Source organism: Euphorbia lathyris, chromosome 10, assembly GCF_963576675.1.
Source record: "Euphorbia lathyris chromosome 10, ddEupLath1.1, whole genome shotgun sequence".
Classification (NCBI taxonomy): Eukaryota; Viridiplantae; Streptophyta; class Magnoliopsida; order Malpighiales; family Euphorbiaceae; genus Euphorbia; species Euphorbia lathyris.
Window position 1 is genome coordinate 74,181,240 of NC_088919.1, and position 19,412 is coordinate 74,200,651.

The window sequence follows — 19,412 nt, forward strand, 5'->3', positions numbered from 1 at the left end:
AACCGAAGAGTTTTTGAGTTTCGGAAGTGTTTGGAGGAAACGTCTTAGATAGAATTTAGCGGCGAATCGATCGGGTGTATTTTGTTCAATTAGTGACCAAGGTAAGCAACTATCAACTATATTTTGAGTTTTATGTATATAGATATATATCTAATCAAAGAATTTGCAGAAATTGATATTTTAGGGTTTATACAAGTATTTTGGAAATTGGGGTTTTTCACGATCTTGCTTTTATTGTGAAATTATGGTTCAAATGAAGCTATTGCCTATGCTTCTATGTGAACTTCAGATTTTACTTGATTATGTTGATTTAAGGCTTAATCTGGTTGATTTACATATATATATATATATATATATATATATATATATATATATATATATATATATATATACACGTTTTTGGTTTCAATATATATATATGTATTGAACAAAATGAATTTGATGATTTCTTACGAATTGTTTTTGGATTGAGAAATCTGTTGCGGTTATTGTTGTTAGTATTTTGGATTGAAGTCCAAATATCATTTTTATGATACAAAAGAGCTAATTGTAGCCAAATGATTTATGGTTATGAAATAGTTTGGAATTTGACTGTAAAAGGAAATTTGAGCACGTTATGATTTTATATCCATCGAGAGTTATCCGGATTGGTGGTTTTATATTTGAAGACCATGTTCAGTGAGGGATATGGCCTGTGTACACAGTCTGAAGACCTATTAGGTATGGCAGCGAAGTGTTGGGTAAGACCATATGGGATAGGCAATGTTAAGAGACGTCTCGACTATATATGTGGTTATGGATTGATACTTAAGGGGAGAAACTCGAGGATGGATACAATGTTTTAAGTTCATTTGGATTATGTTTTCGGTTATGATTGATTTTGATATAAGGTTTTACGTTTGATTGATTACGAGTTGGTTTGATAAAACATTTATTTGATTACAAGTTGGTTTGATAAAAGATTTATTTGATTATGAAATGGTTTGATGAAACGTTAAGTTTTGAGTATATTTGAGAAGGTTTTGATTAAATCCCTTTATAAAGGTATATATGTAGCTATGTTAAGTAAAGTTGGTTTTTATAGCTGATAGTTTCTTACTGAGATTTTTGTCTCACGTTTTTAAATGTTTTAATGTTTTTAGGTGAGAAAGTACAGGATATAGAGAAGGTTATCGACCGTTTAGGCGAGGTTTGGAAGTTGACTGCTTATTATTAGAATTATGGTTAGAACCTTGGTATTTCAAGTGTAATATAATGGAGTTGGTAAATATATGTTGAGGTTCCCGAATGACTAATGTAGTAGGAATATGAGTTATTTTAGAATATATATTGGAGAGGAAGGCCAATAGAAATAAATAAATATGATATTATGATATTGGGATAAATTGGAGACTCCTAAGTATTGATTATGATCTTTCTATTTCACGCCCGATGCCGATTGAGGTTGTTTAGGGCCGGGTGTGACACTTGGTAAACTAATAAGCCACACTAAATGGTCATTAGTTCCAACTTATGAATTTCGATTAATCAATTTAATTACGGTTGTAGACACCGAGTCGGAGGACCTGTGACAAAAACCTAGGATAAACGGCTAAAGCGGTTGATTCCACTAATTTGAAAATTTAAAAATCGAGAAAAATCTCGGAGAGCCGACACTTGCGAGTCCAACGAGCAAACTCAGTATCTCCCGGATGACGTCAGGTATTTTCGCCACTTTGTGTGTTGGACGGAAAGGCCGAGGATGTCGGCCAGCGGACGACCGGCGTGGCGTCTGGCAGTTGAGCGTCGCCCCACGAACGCCGTACGTAGTGCTCGGCACGTCGCGGGTGCACGCCCGACGGGCATTGAACGCACGCCTAACGACATTGGACGGACGTCCAACGATGTCGGGGCAGGCACCCCCGACGGATGTTGGGTTCACGCCCAACAATTGTTGGGAGGCCGCCCAACAGTTGTTGGGCGTACACCCAATGAAGGTTGGGCGTACACCCAACGAAGGTTGGGCGTCGCCCAACCTTGGGATCCGTGCCTATAAAAGGCACGGATTCCAATGCAAAAGAGAGGATTCTTTGTTTGGAAATTTTTTTTCTAGAGAGAGAAAGAGAATTTTTTTGGGAAAAAAATTATTTTTCTTAAAAATTGAAATTTGATAAAAGTTAAATATTGGACAAAAAATACAAGAAAAACACCAAAAACCATAACTCGTGGAATCAACCGACTTCGACTGTCAGTACCGATTTAGAGGTATTATCCGAGGACTAGACTCGTTAAATTTATTTGTTTCGTTTATTTATTTATTTTATTTATAGTTTTATATATTTATTTTATAGATAGTTCTAGTTATTTATTTCATTTGTCACTTTTATTTATTTATTCGTATTTATTTAAGTTTCGTCTCGTATTAAATAAAATTTGGTTTTGATTTGAAATAAAAAACCTCGTTTTGAGTCCCAATACGAGCCGTGATCCGGTTTAAGGGTAGTTCAGGACTAAAACGTTGTAGATCTAGAATTTAAAAATGTTTTTAATTAACGTTTTGAAATAAAACATCGTTTTGGGAGTTTACGTTATAGACTATGACCCGATTTGGGTAGTTCGGAGACCAAAATGATAGAATAGATTAGATCTAAAGTCTTTTAATAAATCTGGAAAGTATAGGGACTGTTTCTGATATTCTGACTTTTCTGTCACTAAAAGCCTTTTAGCGACGGATTTTCCGTCACTAAAGCTGGAACCTAAAAATGCCCTTTTAAGCCCTTTTTCTTACCCTTTTGACGGGTAAATTACATATGTGGTGTACAACCTTTACCTGTTATCACACTTTGGTGTACAACCTTCAATTTTGCACACTAAAATATACAACCTTCTGTTGACTTCCCACTAAAGTGTACAACAGGTAAAAATGACCGTTCAACCCTGTTAACCACTTGGTCAATGTGACACCTCATCAATTTTCACTACTTAAAAATTAAAAATGATCCCCACATATTATTAAATTACTTTTATACCCTTAATAAAAAAAATTCTCAATTTCATCCGACTTCAAAGCAACACCGACTCTGCTTTTATCTTTTCTAATTTCTGCATCTCTTTTGATTTCTCTATCCAATTCTCTAGCCTGCACTTCACAGACATTCAAATCTAAGAAAGTTTTCTCAAATTGCACTGATCTTCCTTACCTAAAGTCCTTCCTCCATTTCACCTACAATTCCACCAATTCCTCCCTCTCCATCGGATTTATCTCGCCGCTGGCGAAACCAGAGGGCTGGGTGGCTTGGGCGATCAATCCTACAGGTACTGGCATGATTGGATCTCAGGCATTAATTGCATTTCAATCAAACGGTTCGCTGATTGTCAATACGTACAATATTAGCATGTTTCCACAGCAATCCAAACTCTCGTTCGATGTTTGGGATTTAAGTACGGAGAGCGACGGCAAAAAAATTGTGATTTTTACGACGGTGAAGGTGCCAGAGGGGGCGACGACGGTGAATCAGGTCTGGCAGGTGGGGCCATCTGTGAGTAAAGGTGTGCCGGACAAGCATGAAATGGGGGAGGCGAATAAAAAATATGTAGGAGTGTTGAAGTTTGCCGGTGGCGGTGCTCCTGCTCCTGCTCCCACGGCGGTACCGGCGCCGGCCCACGGGCCAAAACCTAAACTTAATTTCCCCATTTCATTATCCATGAGAAAGGGAGAAGATTTGTGGCGTAATCTCAGCGGTGGTGGAGGCAAGGGCACGGGAAAGCAGTCGGAGTTGATTTTGAAGCAACTTCCATGGCAGCCGGAGAGATAGAGGAGAGAGAGAGGTTTTAGTGAGATATATATATATATATATATAATTAGTGGAGAAGATGGATTAAAAGAAATAAAATTTAGAGAGAAAATGTGAAAAAATAGAAAAGATGGAATTGAGAAATTTATTTTTATTAAGGGTATAAAAGTAATTTAATAATATGTAGGGATCACATTTAATTTTTAAGTAGTGAAAATTGATGAGGTGTCACGTTGACTAAGTGGTTAACCGGGTTGACCGGTCATTTTTACCTGCTGTACATTTTAGTGGGAAGTCAACAGAAGGTTGTATATTTTAGTGTGCAAAATTGAAGGTTGTACACCAAAGTGTGATGACAGGTAAAGCTTGTACACCACGTATGTAATTTACCCCCCTTTTGACATTTGGTCCCATATATATGTATAATGTATGTATAATTATGTAACTTATTTCTTAAAATTATTTTGAGGTATATAACTAATAATAACTTGTTAAGTATCTATTTATTTTATATTTGGGTATCCTTTATGTTAATTTAGCTTTGTAATATATATATATATATATATGTAAGCTTTCCTTAAATTCATTTAAACTATATTAATTATTATTTTGTGTGGATTATTTACTTGGGTCATTTGGGATGACTATGTTGGAAAATTTTGAATAAAATTATATATTAATTTATATACCAACAAATATCTCCTTTCATGAACAGTCGTGTCCGTTGTGTACAGTTGTATTCATACGTGAACAGTCGTGTCTGTCCGTGTACAGTCGTGTTTGTTCGTGAAATGACATATCATTTCGAGTTCTATTTATATAGAATGAATTGTCAAAATTCATAAGTGGTTCAAAAACTGTTGGAGATAATATTCTCTGGAATTCTTCCTGCTCTCTGTCTGTTCACACTATTCTTGTTTTCATACTCCGGTGATAACTAGGCTACACACGGTTTGAGTTCGCTTGCGTAATCTGTTGTATCCTGGGAGACGATCGTCAATAGCGACGACATCTGTCTTAAGAAAACTGCTAATATAGGCCTCAGATTTGTCTATCTCTTTCCTTTTAATTTCCAGTTTTACTGTTTATATATTTTTTCTGTGTTCGTTTTGTTTTTTGGTTAATCACATCTAACACTTTTAAGACAGACGTAATCGTTTGTCTAACAGACTATTTAATTGACGTTTTTTGGGTTATTAAATAGTATTTTCTATTATCTATATTTAATGTATATTTGGGGAGGGTTATTTTCTATATATATATTCATCATAATAACTATTTTGGATTAAAAGTTATTTCTTTATCATTTCAGAACCTTGTTCATTGTTTTTACATGTTTTTAATTGAAATAAAGGTGTAATGTGTCTAGTGTTATTTTCATTACTATTTTTACCTATTAATAATCATGGTATATATATCATTTCTTTACCTCATTTTTAACCTATAGGTATAATTACCATCTTTACCCAAAATGTATATATATATATATATATTTATTTATTTATTTTTCTTTTGATTTTTATATGGATATATTTCAAATGTATTAGTAAGGTGTGAGTTTGGAATTAATTTGTTAATTGTTGTAATTATGTTTGTATCGATTAAATGGAAGTGAGGATTAAAGTGAGTGAAAATGGGAAAAGTAAACCACCAAAGAGAAGTTTTAATTTGGGTATTTAAATTAAAGGTATTTAAATGTGTTCAAAATGTAATTAAAAGTTTTTAACTTTGGTTACCTTGAAATGTCTTCCAAAAATGCCACGTTTTGAAACCTTAATTCGTTCCAACGGCGGGCTAGGCGAACATTGTAATTAAAAGTTTTTCGGTAAATAATAGAGTTTTAAATCGATTTTCTATTAAGACGGTTTTGTACAAAATAAATGGACTTGTATGCTTAATCACGTTTTCGGTTGAATTTTCTTTTTTTCATGTTTTCAAACACTCAAGTCGTTCCAACGGCGATTCAAGTGAAAAGCAAGGGAATCAACGAAAAACGTGCCTAAATCGTTCCAACGGCAATTAAGGCACGAACCATGTGAATAAGTCGTTCTTTGGGGAGTGAAGATTAGTTTAGACATAATGTATAGCTTAAAGTATATTTCACGTTGTAAATACCGATTCTTCCTTCTATCTCCCTCATTCTTCTACATACTCTAATTCATGTAAATGGGTGATTCTTTACTAAAATGGCTTTCAATAATATATGCTCAAAACAGTTTTCAAAACGAGAAAGAAAAGGTTTCAAATGAATTTTAAACTTAAAGAAATATGCGATTAGTCCCTTAGCATCTAAGGTGTTAAGTAGGAGGCCGGTGGTTCAGAACCGGGCGATGTCGGGGTGCTTAGTAGTCTTTCTCAGGAAAGGAGCTAGCCTTCTCAGCTCGTACCTAATTTCCCAAACCCTCACCGGTCTCCCGATCGGTGTTCATTTCCCATTCGTGGGTGTCGACTCTTCCATACCCCGAGCTCCGGTCCTGCTGAGTAGCTTGATTCCTAGATTGGTTGCTTTCGGCGCCAATCACAGCATTTGTCATCAACGGTGTCTAACCCCTGGGTCTTCCGAGCGAGGCCTGGCACATACAACAGTCAATATATATGATTAATTATATTCAAGTAGGAATTGGGCCCCATCACCTACGAGCATTAAGAATCATAAGTTAGTTCTAAAAAAGGATAAACATAGCTTAAATAGTTTAAACGTAATTACCATATAATTAAGGTTAAGATCCGCTCTTAGCCTTAGTTAAGGGGGTTTTAGCCTATGATTAGATTAAAATACACATTAGGAAGATAGATAATTGAGTTCATAGTAATAAAAGAGATTGAAGTTTAGAAGAAACCGTAATGACGATTGCCGAACGAACTTTGTCGGTAACTTAAAATTTACTTTTATTGGATGAACTTTTGCACAAACAACAACTTGAGCATAATAACAACAATAACAATAACAAATACAACTGGTCTTTGAAGAGAAAAATCAGCAAAATGACATTATAGAGGGAGGAATTAAGCCTACGCTTGGTGTGTCTTCAAATGGCTCCCAAGATCTCATTTTATAATAAAATGGCACATATGCTTCCAAATACCAAGTCTCTTTATGGCCTCCAACTCCCTAATCTTCTGAATTCAGCTTTTAAAGAGGGTGGTGGAAGACTTTGATAATTTAGGAGTTGAAATGTGTAAAGGTGGGAAAGGAATCCTAGGCTTCAACATGTTCATCAACTTAGGACTATTTTTTGAGCCTGTTACACTTTGAATTTGGAGATGATTATTATTAGTTATTTGTACATCTTTCTCTTATCTTTCCAACACATTTTGAATCGCCTCAATCCGAGTTTCTATGAGGGAGATACGATGAAAATACAAAATGTGTCAAATCTGCCCTCAATGTGAACAAAGAGACTTTATTACCGCCAGCTCCATCTCGACAAGATGCTTGTGCATCTCGACAAGATGCATATAGAAAATCACAAAAAAAAACTCATTTTTCACTCCATTTTACTCCCGAGTTCTCGTCTTAAGCCCCGACTTTGGTTATTTGTGCCGAAAACCTTGCGGAAGTGCCTCCAAGACACACAAAATGACTTAGGTACATAAAATGAAGAAAATATACAAAAACCATTATTAAAACTTATCAAAATATTACTAAAAATGTATTAATTAAGTACGGAAAATGCTATAAATCACGACGATAACATGAATCATTCTTTTAAACACTTTCATATACCTCTCAAAGGGGTACATCCATCTATAAAAAACCGGATCACATAACTCGACTTCTCTTACGAGATGGAGGGGTAGTTGAATCATTATGTCAAAGAAGAAGGGTGAAAAAACTTTTCAAGCAAACAAATGGTATTGACAAGGCTAGTTTGGACTTTCTGAAGGACTGAAATATTGACTATTTTAGTGCAAACAGATTTAAAGAATAAGCGGAATAGAATTATGGCAATTCTAACAGGATTGTCCAACACTGAACACAATGTAATAGGCATGAGCAATTGCATTATAACATGGAAATCATGTGATTTTAAATTCCCTATTCTAGAATCATTTAAGGAAACTAGGTGTGAGCACGGACTTTTTCGACCCTCGTGATGAAATTATAGTTGCATTTGATTAGTATGTTGCAGGTGGAACCCGCGTCGCATCGCACGAAATCACGGTCCGAAATCCAATATTTTTTTTCGGAAATGACTCCTTATCTTATTAGTTCGGAAATGTAGAAAAACCGAACAAAGAAAATTGACCGACTTCAGATCCTTATAAATCCCAAAACACGAGCTCCCATTATCCATCTATTTTTCATAGTTTAAATTATTTCCATCATTATCTATCCATTTTTCATCATTATTGTTTTTACCTAATTAATTAGTTATCTTTTTCTTTTGCCAATGAGGGTTGGTCCGAGTGGTAAGACATTGTACCTCTGCTTGACAGGTTTGAGGTTCGATTCCCCACTCCGTCAAAATTTAGCCCTCATTGGTAGGTAATCTGTAAATTTCACTGTAAACCCTCGTCGGGGTCTGTGGTTTGCCCTGACATGCTTTCATTTAGATCCGAAAGTTCAGAATGGTTCAAATATTGAAGATTGAGAAAGTTCATTGGGCTAACTTGAGGATGCTGAGAGGGTATAAAGCACAAAAAGAAAAACGAAATTGAGAGCTGAGGTAATCTTCAGAGGAGATCACAACCAAAAAAACAGAAAAGGAAAGAAAGAGAGAGAGAGAGAGAGTGTGGGACCTAGATTGAGAAAAAGAAATTAGAAAAAAGAGAGAAGAAAGGAGGGGTTCTAATGGGGGATTGGCTGATCTAATAGAAAATTGAAAGAAAGAGAGAGCAGATAGGCGGATACAAGGTCATCAAATGTAGGGTTGTAAATGAGCTGAGTCGCTCATGAGCGGCTCGTGATTGTCTCAATAAAAGCTCGGCTCGGAAGCTCACGAACAGGCTCGATTAGAACATTTATGAACAAATTTTAGTTTTGTAGAAAACTATATAGTTTTGTGTTAGTTCACAAATATCTAAACTTAATATTATTTCATTTTCTATTAGATGAGTTGTCACGACCCAACCCAGGCCATAACCAGCGCATAAATTAAATTAACTTTAACCTATGCTAGCCTTAATTCTGAACTAATGGAAATTCCAAAATTAACTAACAGAATATCAAATTCGTTGAAATTACATCATAAACCTTAAAGGAACCTAACTATTCAAGTCAAATCTCAATAATCAAGAGTCTCCAAAAATAGTATAAAGCTAAATCATTAAGCAGTCTCCTTCAACATCGATCCAATGGTTACCTCACGAACATGGACCTTAATCTGAAAAAGAAATATTCAACGTGGTATGAGATTTTCGTCTATACGAGCGAAAACCTCAGTGAGCAGCAGCTATAACACACAACAGAACAGGAACAGGCAGGCAGGCTGATACTATTAAATCATGGCAATTATAGCTCAAAATATAGTATTTCAAAATCAGTTAAACAAAAGGGTCAATATAAGATAATCAAATCTAAATACTGGTAATCAATTGTCCAACACAATACAGAAACCTTTCAAAACATCAAATTAGAATAATCAGAAAATAAGGCAAAATCTTGTAAAAACACGTGGTACAGTGTAACAGAGTGGTGATACTGCACACCACTAGGGCCAGATAAATGGTAAGCGCGCTACCAATAACAGATACAGATAACAGATAATTGCCTTCACCGATCTTATGCATGATTCTAATGCCGACGCCACTGACGACAAACTGACAACTGACAATATGACTCAAGACAAATGCAAAGTCCTAATGTTATAAAGATCGGTGAGAGGCCAGATAACAGATACAGATATACTGAGCACGTGTACCAGTTTGAAAACATATAGTATATATATATAAATCAGAAAATCATAACTGATCGAACGAATTATCAGGTTTCTAAAATAAAGGTAATAACTGCGATAAATCGCGTATCAGAAAATACAAATCATATCAAATCAAATCTTAATAATTTCATTGTAACTGATAATAAAACAAATCAAATATAAAGGCCTGTTCCCAGAATATACGCTCTAATACTAATGATATTTAGTAAACAGAAGGTTCAAAATCTACGCTTTATAAAAGGAAACATATAATCAAATGTTAATTTTTAATAAACAGTTTAAAGTCTGATATTTCAATCAAACAGCGTCGTGTACTATAATTACCACTCACCTGGAATTTAAACAGAAGCAAGAACCGAAAAGCTCGTCTCTCAATCGACTGAAGGGATATCCAAATTTCCTATTGGTTTGATGGAAATGAGAAGAATGAATTAACCAATCTTAATTAAAATCAAAACCAGTGGAAACAATTGAAAACTCATTGGGGCAGGTGATGAACATTCCGTAAATCAGCATTTTCCTAAACTACATATAATGCTAAAACCCATGACACAGTTACTGGTAAAAAAAAACAAGTTGATAAATAATGAAAGAAAAACCAACTCCATCACTAGGATTTACATGCATAAATATTATTTAAATAAGTAGAAAGAGTTGGAAAAAGTTGTATATATATATAATATATTGGCCCTGTTTGAGAATTAGCTGTTAGCTGTTAGCTGATTACATTAGCTGTTAGCTGTTAGCTGATTACATTAGCTGATTTGACTAGCTGATTGTGTAGACCTGTTTGGTAAAAATTAGCTGATTGATATTAGCGGTTTGTGCAAAAAGACGAATAACGACATTAATTTGGGCGCAGGAGAAGAGAGAGTCTATCTATTAGGGTTAAAGAAGTCCATTAATTTTAATATTGCAAAACGCTAATTAAAAAAGCTCCTTTTAAGAGCTTTTTCTAAATTAGCGTTTTCATCCCAAAACTCTCTCCCAAACCTCTCTTCCAATTAGCGATTTCAGTGGTCAAACCTCTAAAGCTGGTCAAAACCGCTCTTTTTATCCCAAAACGCTCTTTACCAAACAGGGCCATTGTAAATAGGTTGGATACAGTGGCGGAGCTAGAGTTCAAAGTCCGGAGGGGCTCCATTTCATGAATATTTTTTTTTCTTAATAACGATTTAAGGCTTTGATTCATAGTAGTCAAATCAAAATTTTTTAATTTTTTATAATATAAGGGTAAATTTGATCATAATTGGAAACATTAAGGTACAAAACAAGTGAGATTCAATATAAAGTAAGGATAAGGTGCAAAAATACTCTAATGTTTACACCTAAGATCAATTTTACCCCTAACGTCTAAAATGGTGCAATTTTACCCTTAACGTTGGCAACCAAGAGCAATTTTATCCCTAACGTTGACAAGTTGGGTCAATTGGATAAATTATTCATCAAATTGTCTTCTCGATCATGAATTTTGTAACTAAAAAAATACAATTAAAAATAATAAAAGAGAATGAGGTTAAGAATAATTAAAAATGATATTTAATATTGATATTTTTAAAGGAGAATGGGGTTTAAGGGAAAAAATTAAAATGAGATAAAAAGTGCAAAGAGGGAGATTCGAACATAAGACTAATTGGATGTAGAGATTCCCTTAATTATCAATACAACCAACTATGCAAACTTAGTTTTATTTCATATAATCACATTCTACATTATAAGTACTAATTTTAACTATTTTGGAGGGGCTGCTCGGGACTGAACCACTATTCGTCAAGGGTGTTCCGGAGGGTTGAAGGGTCGGGAGACCCTCCCCTACCCCCCTAGCTCCGCCCCTGGTTTGTTAGGTAGGTAGGCATGCTAAATTTGTTTTCTGGAAAGGCATGTTAAATCAAGGGTTTCAAGATATAATTACTCGTAGTATTAGAAGACCCATAAAAAATGAATAAAAGCCTCCACTCATAAGTCTCACAATTGAGAATAAACAATTCATAGCAATAGGTCCTATATAGGTTTATTTTACTTTTCTTTTAAAAAGAATAAAACTTATACCTTACAATGATTATGATTAAGTGGAAGAAGAAAACCTTGATGAATTTCAATCAGGAAAGTAAGATTTTGATTAATTCGCAGCCTTGAAGAAAGATAGCGGCGACGACAGCGGCAATAAGAAGAAAAAAAGAATAAACTGCTTTTCTTTTAGTGTAAAAGTAGGTTTGCTTTCTTTTAGCAAGAGTTTTGGGTTCTTTTTTTTTTAAACAACTCCCTACACTATAAAATATATGATTTATAAATAAATTCTTAAACTGTAAAAAAATAATTCAATATTTTAATTAAAGTAACAAAAATTTAAATATATATGTTTGGCTCAAGACAGAGTGATTACATGAGTTCATTCACAAACATAATGAATGAGTAATAAACGAACTATTTGTAAGCATCTTATTTATTTATTCACGAACTTTTCTTGTGAGCTTGTTTATGTACACAATTAAAGAGTTATTTGCGAGCAAACTTCACAAATATAATTAACGATTTACTCACAAACAATTCATGATTAGATAACTTTCTTAATGAACCAAGTTCAAAGAGGATTTTAGGCTCGAAACTCGGCTCGAGCTCGTTAAGCAAGCCAAAACTTGGCCCGGGCTCGAGCTCGTTAATTTTATAACGAGCTGAGTTTGAACAGGTCAAAGCTCGACTCGATTACAAGCCTAATCAAATGTATTAAGCCTTTATTCTACATACAACGCCCATTGACCGTGACATATTTAGCATTAAGACATATAATGCAACAATCCAATTTAAGAAGACATGAGAGATAAGCACGATGTTCCATAGATATCACTAGTCTCAAGGACTATAATAAACCTATGCAAAAAGAATGAGTGAATAACTAAATTCAACTCTATAAATGAAAAGAAAAAGATGATAAAATGCAATAAAAGTCATAAAATGAACACTTACAAAATGTATAAATCACATATTTCTCGTAAATCCATATCCATAAAAAAAGTAGTTGTAAACCAACTTTTGAAGAGTAAAGATGGTACAGGTTCTAGATGATATAGGATATTGAGGAACTACTGGTGATAACTCATGTGAAATATTAGTGTCAATGTCTATAGCTTTCTTGAGTACATCTATTGTGATGTTACAAGTGTCAAATGATATAGAATATTTGAGAACTGCCGGTGATAGCTAATTTGTCATATTAGTGTCAATCTTATCAGTATCAATCATATTTGTGTCAACCACATTGGTGTCAACCATATCAATATCAATTATATCATCATGAATCATATCAGTGTCAATAGAGCTTATGTCTATAGTTTTCTTGAGTAAATCTACTATTTCTGGTGTAGACTGAGATTTTAATCTAATAATATATGAATCGCAAAAGAGAGACATCTCTGAAGAGAAGGCGAAGTAGGAGGAGAAGATATAAAAACCTACCAAGAAAGATGTGAGGCTTATATAGAGATAGAGAATTAATTTTGACCGGTATTGAATTAAGATTTAAAGATTGGATTGGACTAAATCACACGAATGACATCTCAGGATCCATATAAGCCCCAGAGCTTTCTTGTTAGGTTTTCATATATTCTCTCTTTTGCAATTTGCATATTGTTAGATTAAAATGTTAGTGTACATCTGAAATAGTAGATTTACTCAAGAAAACTATGGACATAAGCTCCATTGGCACTGATATAATTGATGCTGATATGATTGACACTGATATGGTTGACACTGATATGATGGATAACGATATCATTGGCACTGATATAAAATACTAGTTATCACCAACAATTATGCAATATCCTATATCATCTGGAACTTGTAATATCATGATAGATGTACTCAATAAAGAAGTGTACATTGACACTGATATGACATGTGAGTTATCACTAGTAGTTCCCTAATATCATATATCATCTAGAACATGTAACATCCCTACTCTTCAAACGTTGGATTGAAACTACTTTTCTATGGATGTGGATTTACAAGAAATATGTGATTTATATAGTTTTTGTTTTAAGTGTTCATTTTATGACTTATTGCATTTATCATCTTTTTCTTTTCATTTATAGATCTTATATCGACTTTAATCTCTATTTATATCGATTTCAAGTAGAGGGAGCAACATATGTATTCAACTTTTATTTTACATACAACACGCATTCACAATGACATATTTAGCATTAAGACATACATTACACTCTTCAAGGGAAGCATATGAAATAACCACAATGTTCTATAGATATTACTAGTCTCAACAACTATAATAAACCTATGCAAAAAGAATGAATGTATTTGTACTGTCTTTGTGGATAATATATCAGAGGGAAAGCACAATCACTAGACCCTAAAGTTTGGATTAGGGCTATAAATGAGTCGATCCGGTCATGAGCGGTTCACTGTTTGCCTCACTAAAATTTTGCTTATGTTTGGCTCGATTTATAAATAAATCAAGATTGAACACATCGAAACTCCGGTAGAAAGCTCGATTAGAGGTTTATGAAGAACCTCGATTATGAAGTTCATGAACACGCTCATGAGCAAGCTTTTGGTTCAATATTTTGTTTAATTATAATATTTCAATAAGGAGAAAATGTAAAACAATGTAGTTTTGTAAGTTTCAAAACTATGTGGTTTTGTATGATGGAATTTCAAATTAATATAATTGAGGGTAAATTTCAAATATAATCTCAGTTGTTTCGCCGATTTACAGATGAATGTCTGTGTTTTTCTTGTTACAAAAAGAGGACTAAGTTTCTCTACGTTAACAAAAGCTAAAAAAATTAAGTTGACACTGTGAATTTGATCGCTAATGACCTTAAAAAATAAATAAGTTATGATATTCTAACTACCTTTAACTTTTTTTAGGTCATTTATGTGTTGTTTGGTTAAGTGGGAGAAAGTAAATATTTAGAGAGAATGCTCCAAAAAATGGTGATGTTAGAAAATCGAAAACGTGAGTCCATAGTAAATATGATACAAAATAAATTTAATTCTTGGAATTTTTAATTTTGAGATTGTCGACAGTCAAATGTCATCTTAAAAATCCTTGATATTGCTAACATCGAGAATCTTAATCCTCTTTTTGCAACAAAAAGAATATCACCCACGTTCATCTGCGAATCAAAAAAATGTATGTGTTATATTTAGAAGGCGAGATTCATGAACAAAATTAACGAGCTGCTGACAAACAAAGCTTGCGAACAAGACCGTGAGCAACTTACAAACATGATATTGAATTGTTCATTGACGAACCAGGGCTTGACCAGGTTAAAGATCAGCTCAACTCTGCTCATATTGAGAACCTCCTATAAGTGAAGAAAGGAACTGAACACTACATTATAGCAGATGGATCTGAGATCGTGACAAAATTTCCAATGATAGAACATAACCTATACAAGATTATGCTTTCTTCACTAAAAACAGAAATCCCAAATATTCTTAAGGATGGTGGTAGAGTACCTTGATAAAGCTAGAAGATTTTGTAGAAACTACGCAATCCCAAGAAACATGGCCACATAAATCTGAAAATATCAATAGAGCGTCAAAGCCTTATCAAGAAAAGACATTCTCCACTGCTCGGAATAAAGAAAAGTCACTTTTACACCCAATATCCGGTGAAGGTAAAGCAAATAATGTAGAAGGACTCATTGGACAAGGAGGGTTAGGTTAAGTTTTGAATTTAGGTTTGGGAACTTTGGGAACTTTGGGGATTAAAGAGAAGAAGGAAGAATCAGAGATGAGTACCAATTAGCCTTAAATAATACTCCATCTATTCTGAAATATATGTCATTTAAGAAACGGGGAAAATTAAAATTATAATTCATTTACACTCACTTTCACTCGTTTTGTCAAATTTTCCCTCCCTAAAAATTCTCTCTTTATAACGCATCTTACCAAAAAAAAAATACATAGTTTGATTCTACAAGGAAGAGTACAGAAAGTTTATGAAAAAAAAATATTGGGTGAGAATAAAGAAAATATTGTCACTTTACTAATTTATCTGTTTTAATTGTATTGTAATTAATGAGAAGGTAGTAAATATTGTGTGAGAATTAGTCATTAAGGAGGAGATTATATGGTAGTTTTGTCTTTTTAAATCTTATTTAATGACTTCTTAATTTATATTTTTCTTAAACGACATATAATTCAAAACAGAGAGAGTATATTTAGAAATGTGCATATTAAGCCTTCCTTCCCGATGAAGGAAAAATATATTTAATTTATGTCCTAATTAATAAATGAGATTATGAGATTACAAATTACTTACAAAATTACCATATAAATTACCCTTGAAACCTCTATCCACACCATATAATTAATAGGTGAGGACACTTTGTTATGTGAGAACAAGATGAAACGACGTAGTTTTGGTACCTTTAATTAAAGATTAAATAAGAAAATAAGGATGGGTGGATTTGAACCTAGGACATGGCATAGTAACAATGATGTGCGCACCAACTACCACTAGGACACTCGCTTTAATTTGTTCATTATACAATTCTTTTATTTATATATTATTAAGTGCATCTGATGCTAAAAAAATCCAATACTATATTTTTTAAATAAAAATACACTTGATTTAGTTTTTTCATTATACAATTCTTTTATTTATATATTATTAAGTGCCTTTGATGCTAAAAAAAATCTAATACTATATTTTTTAAATAAAAATACACTTGCTTTAGTTTGTTCATTATACAATTCTTTTATTTATATATTATTAAGTGCATCTGATGCTAAAAAAATCCAATACTATATTTTTTAAATAAAAATATATTATATATTTTAATAAAATCTCATATTAATATTTTATTCATATAAGAAAATATCTTTTTTTAAACATACGTTAAAATATATTTTAACTTTTAAAACACGAACTATGAAATTTAGAACGTACGACATATTTTTTAGAACATACGTTATGTTTTTTAGAACATGCTTTATGTTTTTTCAAACTATAAACTTTAGAACATACGTTATGCTTTTCTTGTGCATTATGTCGCGCGCTGCTTAATATACCACTGTCCTTGTAGCTTCTATTGTTTAATATTTGACATATGCACTTATTAATATTGATTAAATGTGTATAATAATAAATTATTAATAGAAAAAAAAGAAATGTGCATAATAATGAATTATTAATAAAAAAATTCAAAAACATGCTCCAATTCCTTATTTATTTAATTCCTCTATATTTTTTGTAATTTATGTTTTAAAATTTTAAGGACCATGCTCTAAATAATGTTACATATGTTCTAAACTTTATAATTTGTGTTCTAAAAATCAGGTATAATATTTAAAAAAATCAGTAAATATCTTGATCATTTTTGCATTTGTTCTATAATATAATTTATAACTCATGTTCGAAAAAACGTAACGCATGTTCTAAGAAACATAACTTATGTTCTAAACTTTTTAGTTTGTGTTCCAAAAATTAAAATATATAATCTAACATATGTTCTAAAAAATATGTCGTACGTTCTAAACTTTATAGTTCGTGTTCTAAAAGTTCAAATATATGTTCTAACGTATGTTTAAAAAAAATATATCGTATGTTCTAAACTTTATAGTTTGTGTTCTAAAAATTAAAACATATGTTCTAAATTTCATGTCATAAGTTCTAAATATATCGTATGTTCTAAAAATATTTATATGATTTTATTAACATATATAATATATTTTTATTTAAAAAATATAGTATTAGATTTTTTAGTATTAGATGCACATAATAATATATAAATAAAAGAATTGTATAATAAACAAACTAAACCAAGTGTATTTCTATTTAAAAAATATAGTATTGGATTTTTTTTAACATCAGAGGTACTTAATAATATATAAATAAAAGAATTGTATAATGAACAAATTAAAACAAGTGTTTCAGAAAAAAATATAGAGGAATTAAATAAATAAGAAATTAGAGCATGTTCTTGGATTTATTTTTCTATTAATAATTCATTATTATGCACATTTATTTTTTTCTATTAATAATTCATTATTATGTACATTTAATCGATATTAATAAGTGTATGCGTCGAATATTAAACAATAGAAGATACAAGGACAGTAGTATATTAAGCAGCGCGCGACATAACATATAAGAAAAGTAATTGGCTTAGTGGTAAGTAGTGTAGAGTGTATGTGGAAATGCTTGAGTTCAAATCCCATTAATAGCATTCATTGTTTTATTTAATTTTTATACTCAAAACGGCGTAGTTTTGAGTGTTCTCACATAACAAAATGTCCTTATCTAAAAAAAGGTTCTCACAAGAGCCCTCTCATATATATATATATATATATATATATATATATATATTTCTATATTTCTATATATTACCTTATTCCAAATTTTCAATCTTCAACAAAAAAAAAAAAAAGCTAGGTGAGTAAAAGAGCAAATAGCTTTATTCTATGCCTAATACATTTGTTGCCTCTATATTTGGCCTAAAACTTCAATTGCCCCCTAAACTTTTAAAAGTTTCAAATGACTTCCTATTATAGTCACATTATATTCAATAACCCCTTGTTTTCTTAATAGAATGTGTTAGATGTAGAAAATATAGGACGCGCTCCGCCACGTGTGAAAGTGTTTTCCATGTATCAAAAAAAAAAAATTATCAAATAGACAAACTATTGACCTGTTTTGTTTTGCTGGAAAATATTGTGTTTTGAAAAAATATTAGGGAAAGAAAAAAATTGCTGGAAAATATCGCTCATGAGTCGAACCGCTCATGAGCGATTGATAAAAGTTCGACCATGTTCGGCTCGATTTAGAAATGAGCCGAGCTTGAACACAACGAAATTCGACATGAAAGCTCGGTTATAGGTTCATGAACAAGATCGATTATAATATTCATGAACGCTTGGTTCGATTATTTTTTTGATAATAGTATTTGAATAAAAGAGGAAATATAAAACAACATAGTTTTGTAGGTTTAAAAAATATGTAGTTTTGTGTTAAAAAATTCAAAACAATTTAATTAATGACAATTTCCAAATAGAACATGTGGTTTCGTTGCTTTGCACATGTATGTCATGTTTTATTCTTGTTGCAAAAAGACAATTGAGGTTCTCGCTGTTAGCAAAACCAAAGACTTTTTTATTAAAATTATGAATTTGACCATTGATTGTTGGAGATAATTATCTCTTTGTCTATCATCAGATACTAACAAATAACTATCAGGCTTGTTTAGAGTTATTTAATAACTAGTGTTTATGCTTATCTATATTATATATTGTCAATCTTAGTTAAACTCTAACTCATGTAATCTACTATATATAGAAGGCTTTATGATTAACCCCGATTAAGGGAAATTATTCATTAAACAATATACAAATGAGATATATTGTTTAATGAATAATTTCCCTTAATCAGGGTTGACCATAAAGCCTTCTATATATATATATAGTAGATTACATGAGTTAGAGTTTAACTAGGATTGACAATATCTAATATAGATAAACATAAACACCAGTTATTAAATAACTCTAAACAAGCCTAATAGTTATTTGTTAGAATCTGATGATAGACAAGGAGATAATTAACAAGAATTATCTCCAACATGACTTTAAAATAAATATGAAAAAAAATGATTATATTTCAAGCAACTTTAATTTTTTAGTTTTTTTACTTTTGAGGTCATTTAGGTGTTGTTTAGTTAGGAAAAAGAAAGGAAATGTTTAGAGATTGATTGGAAAAATGTGGTTCCATCGTAACTGTGTTACTAAACGAATTTAC

General features: G+C 32.1%; 1 protein-coding gene across 1 annotated transcript; it reads left to right on the forward strand.

The window, feature by feature from the left end:
- Positions 1–3,020: 3,020 nt before the first annotated feature.
- LOC136208222 (auxin-induced in root cultures protein 12-like) lies at positions 3,021–4,237 on the forward strand (the record flags this gene model as incomplete). The annotated part of the gene is made up of 1 exon (XM_065999012.1): positions 3,021–4,237. A coding segment is annotated over one exon (774 nt), but the record flags the coding sequence as incomplete, so codon positions are not given.
- Between the last annotated feature and the right edge of the window lie 15,175 nt (positions 4,238–19,412).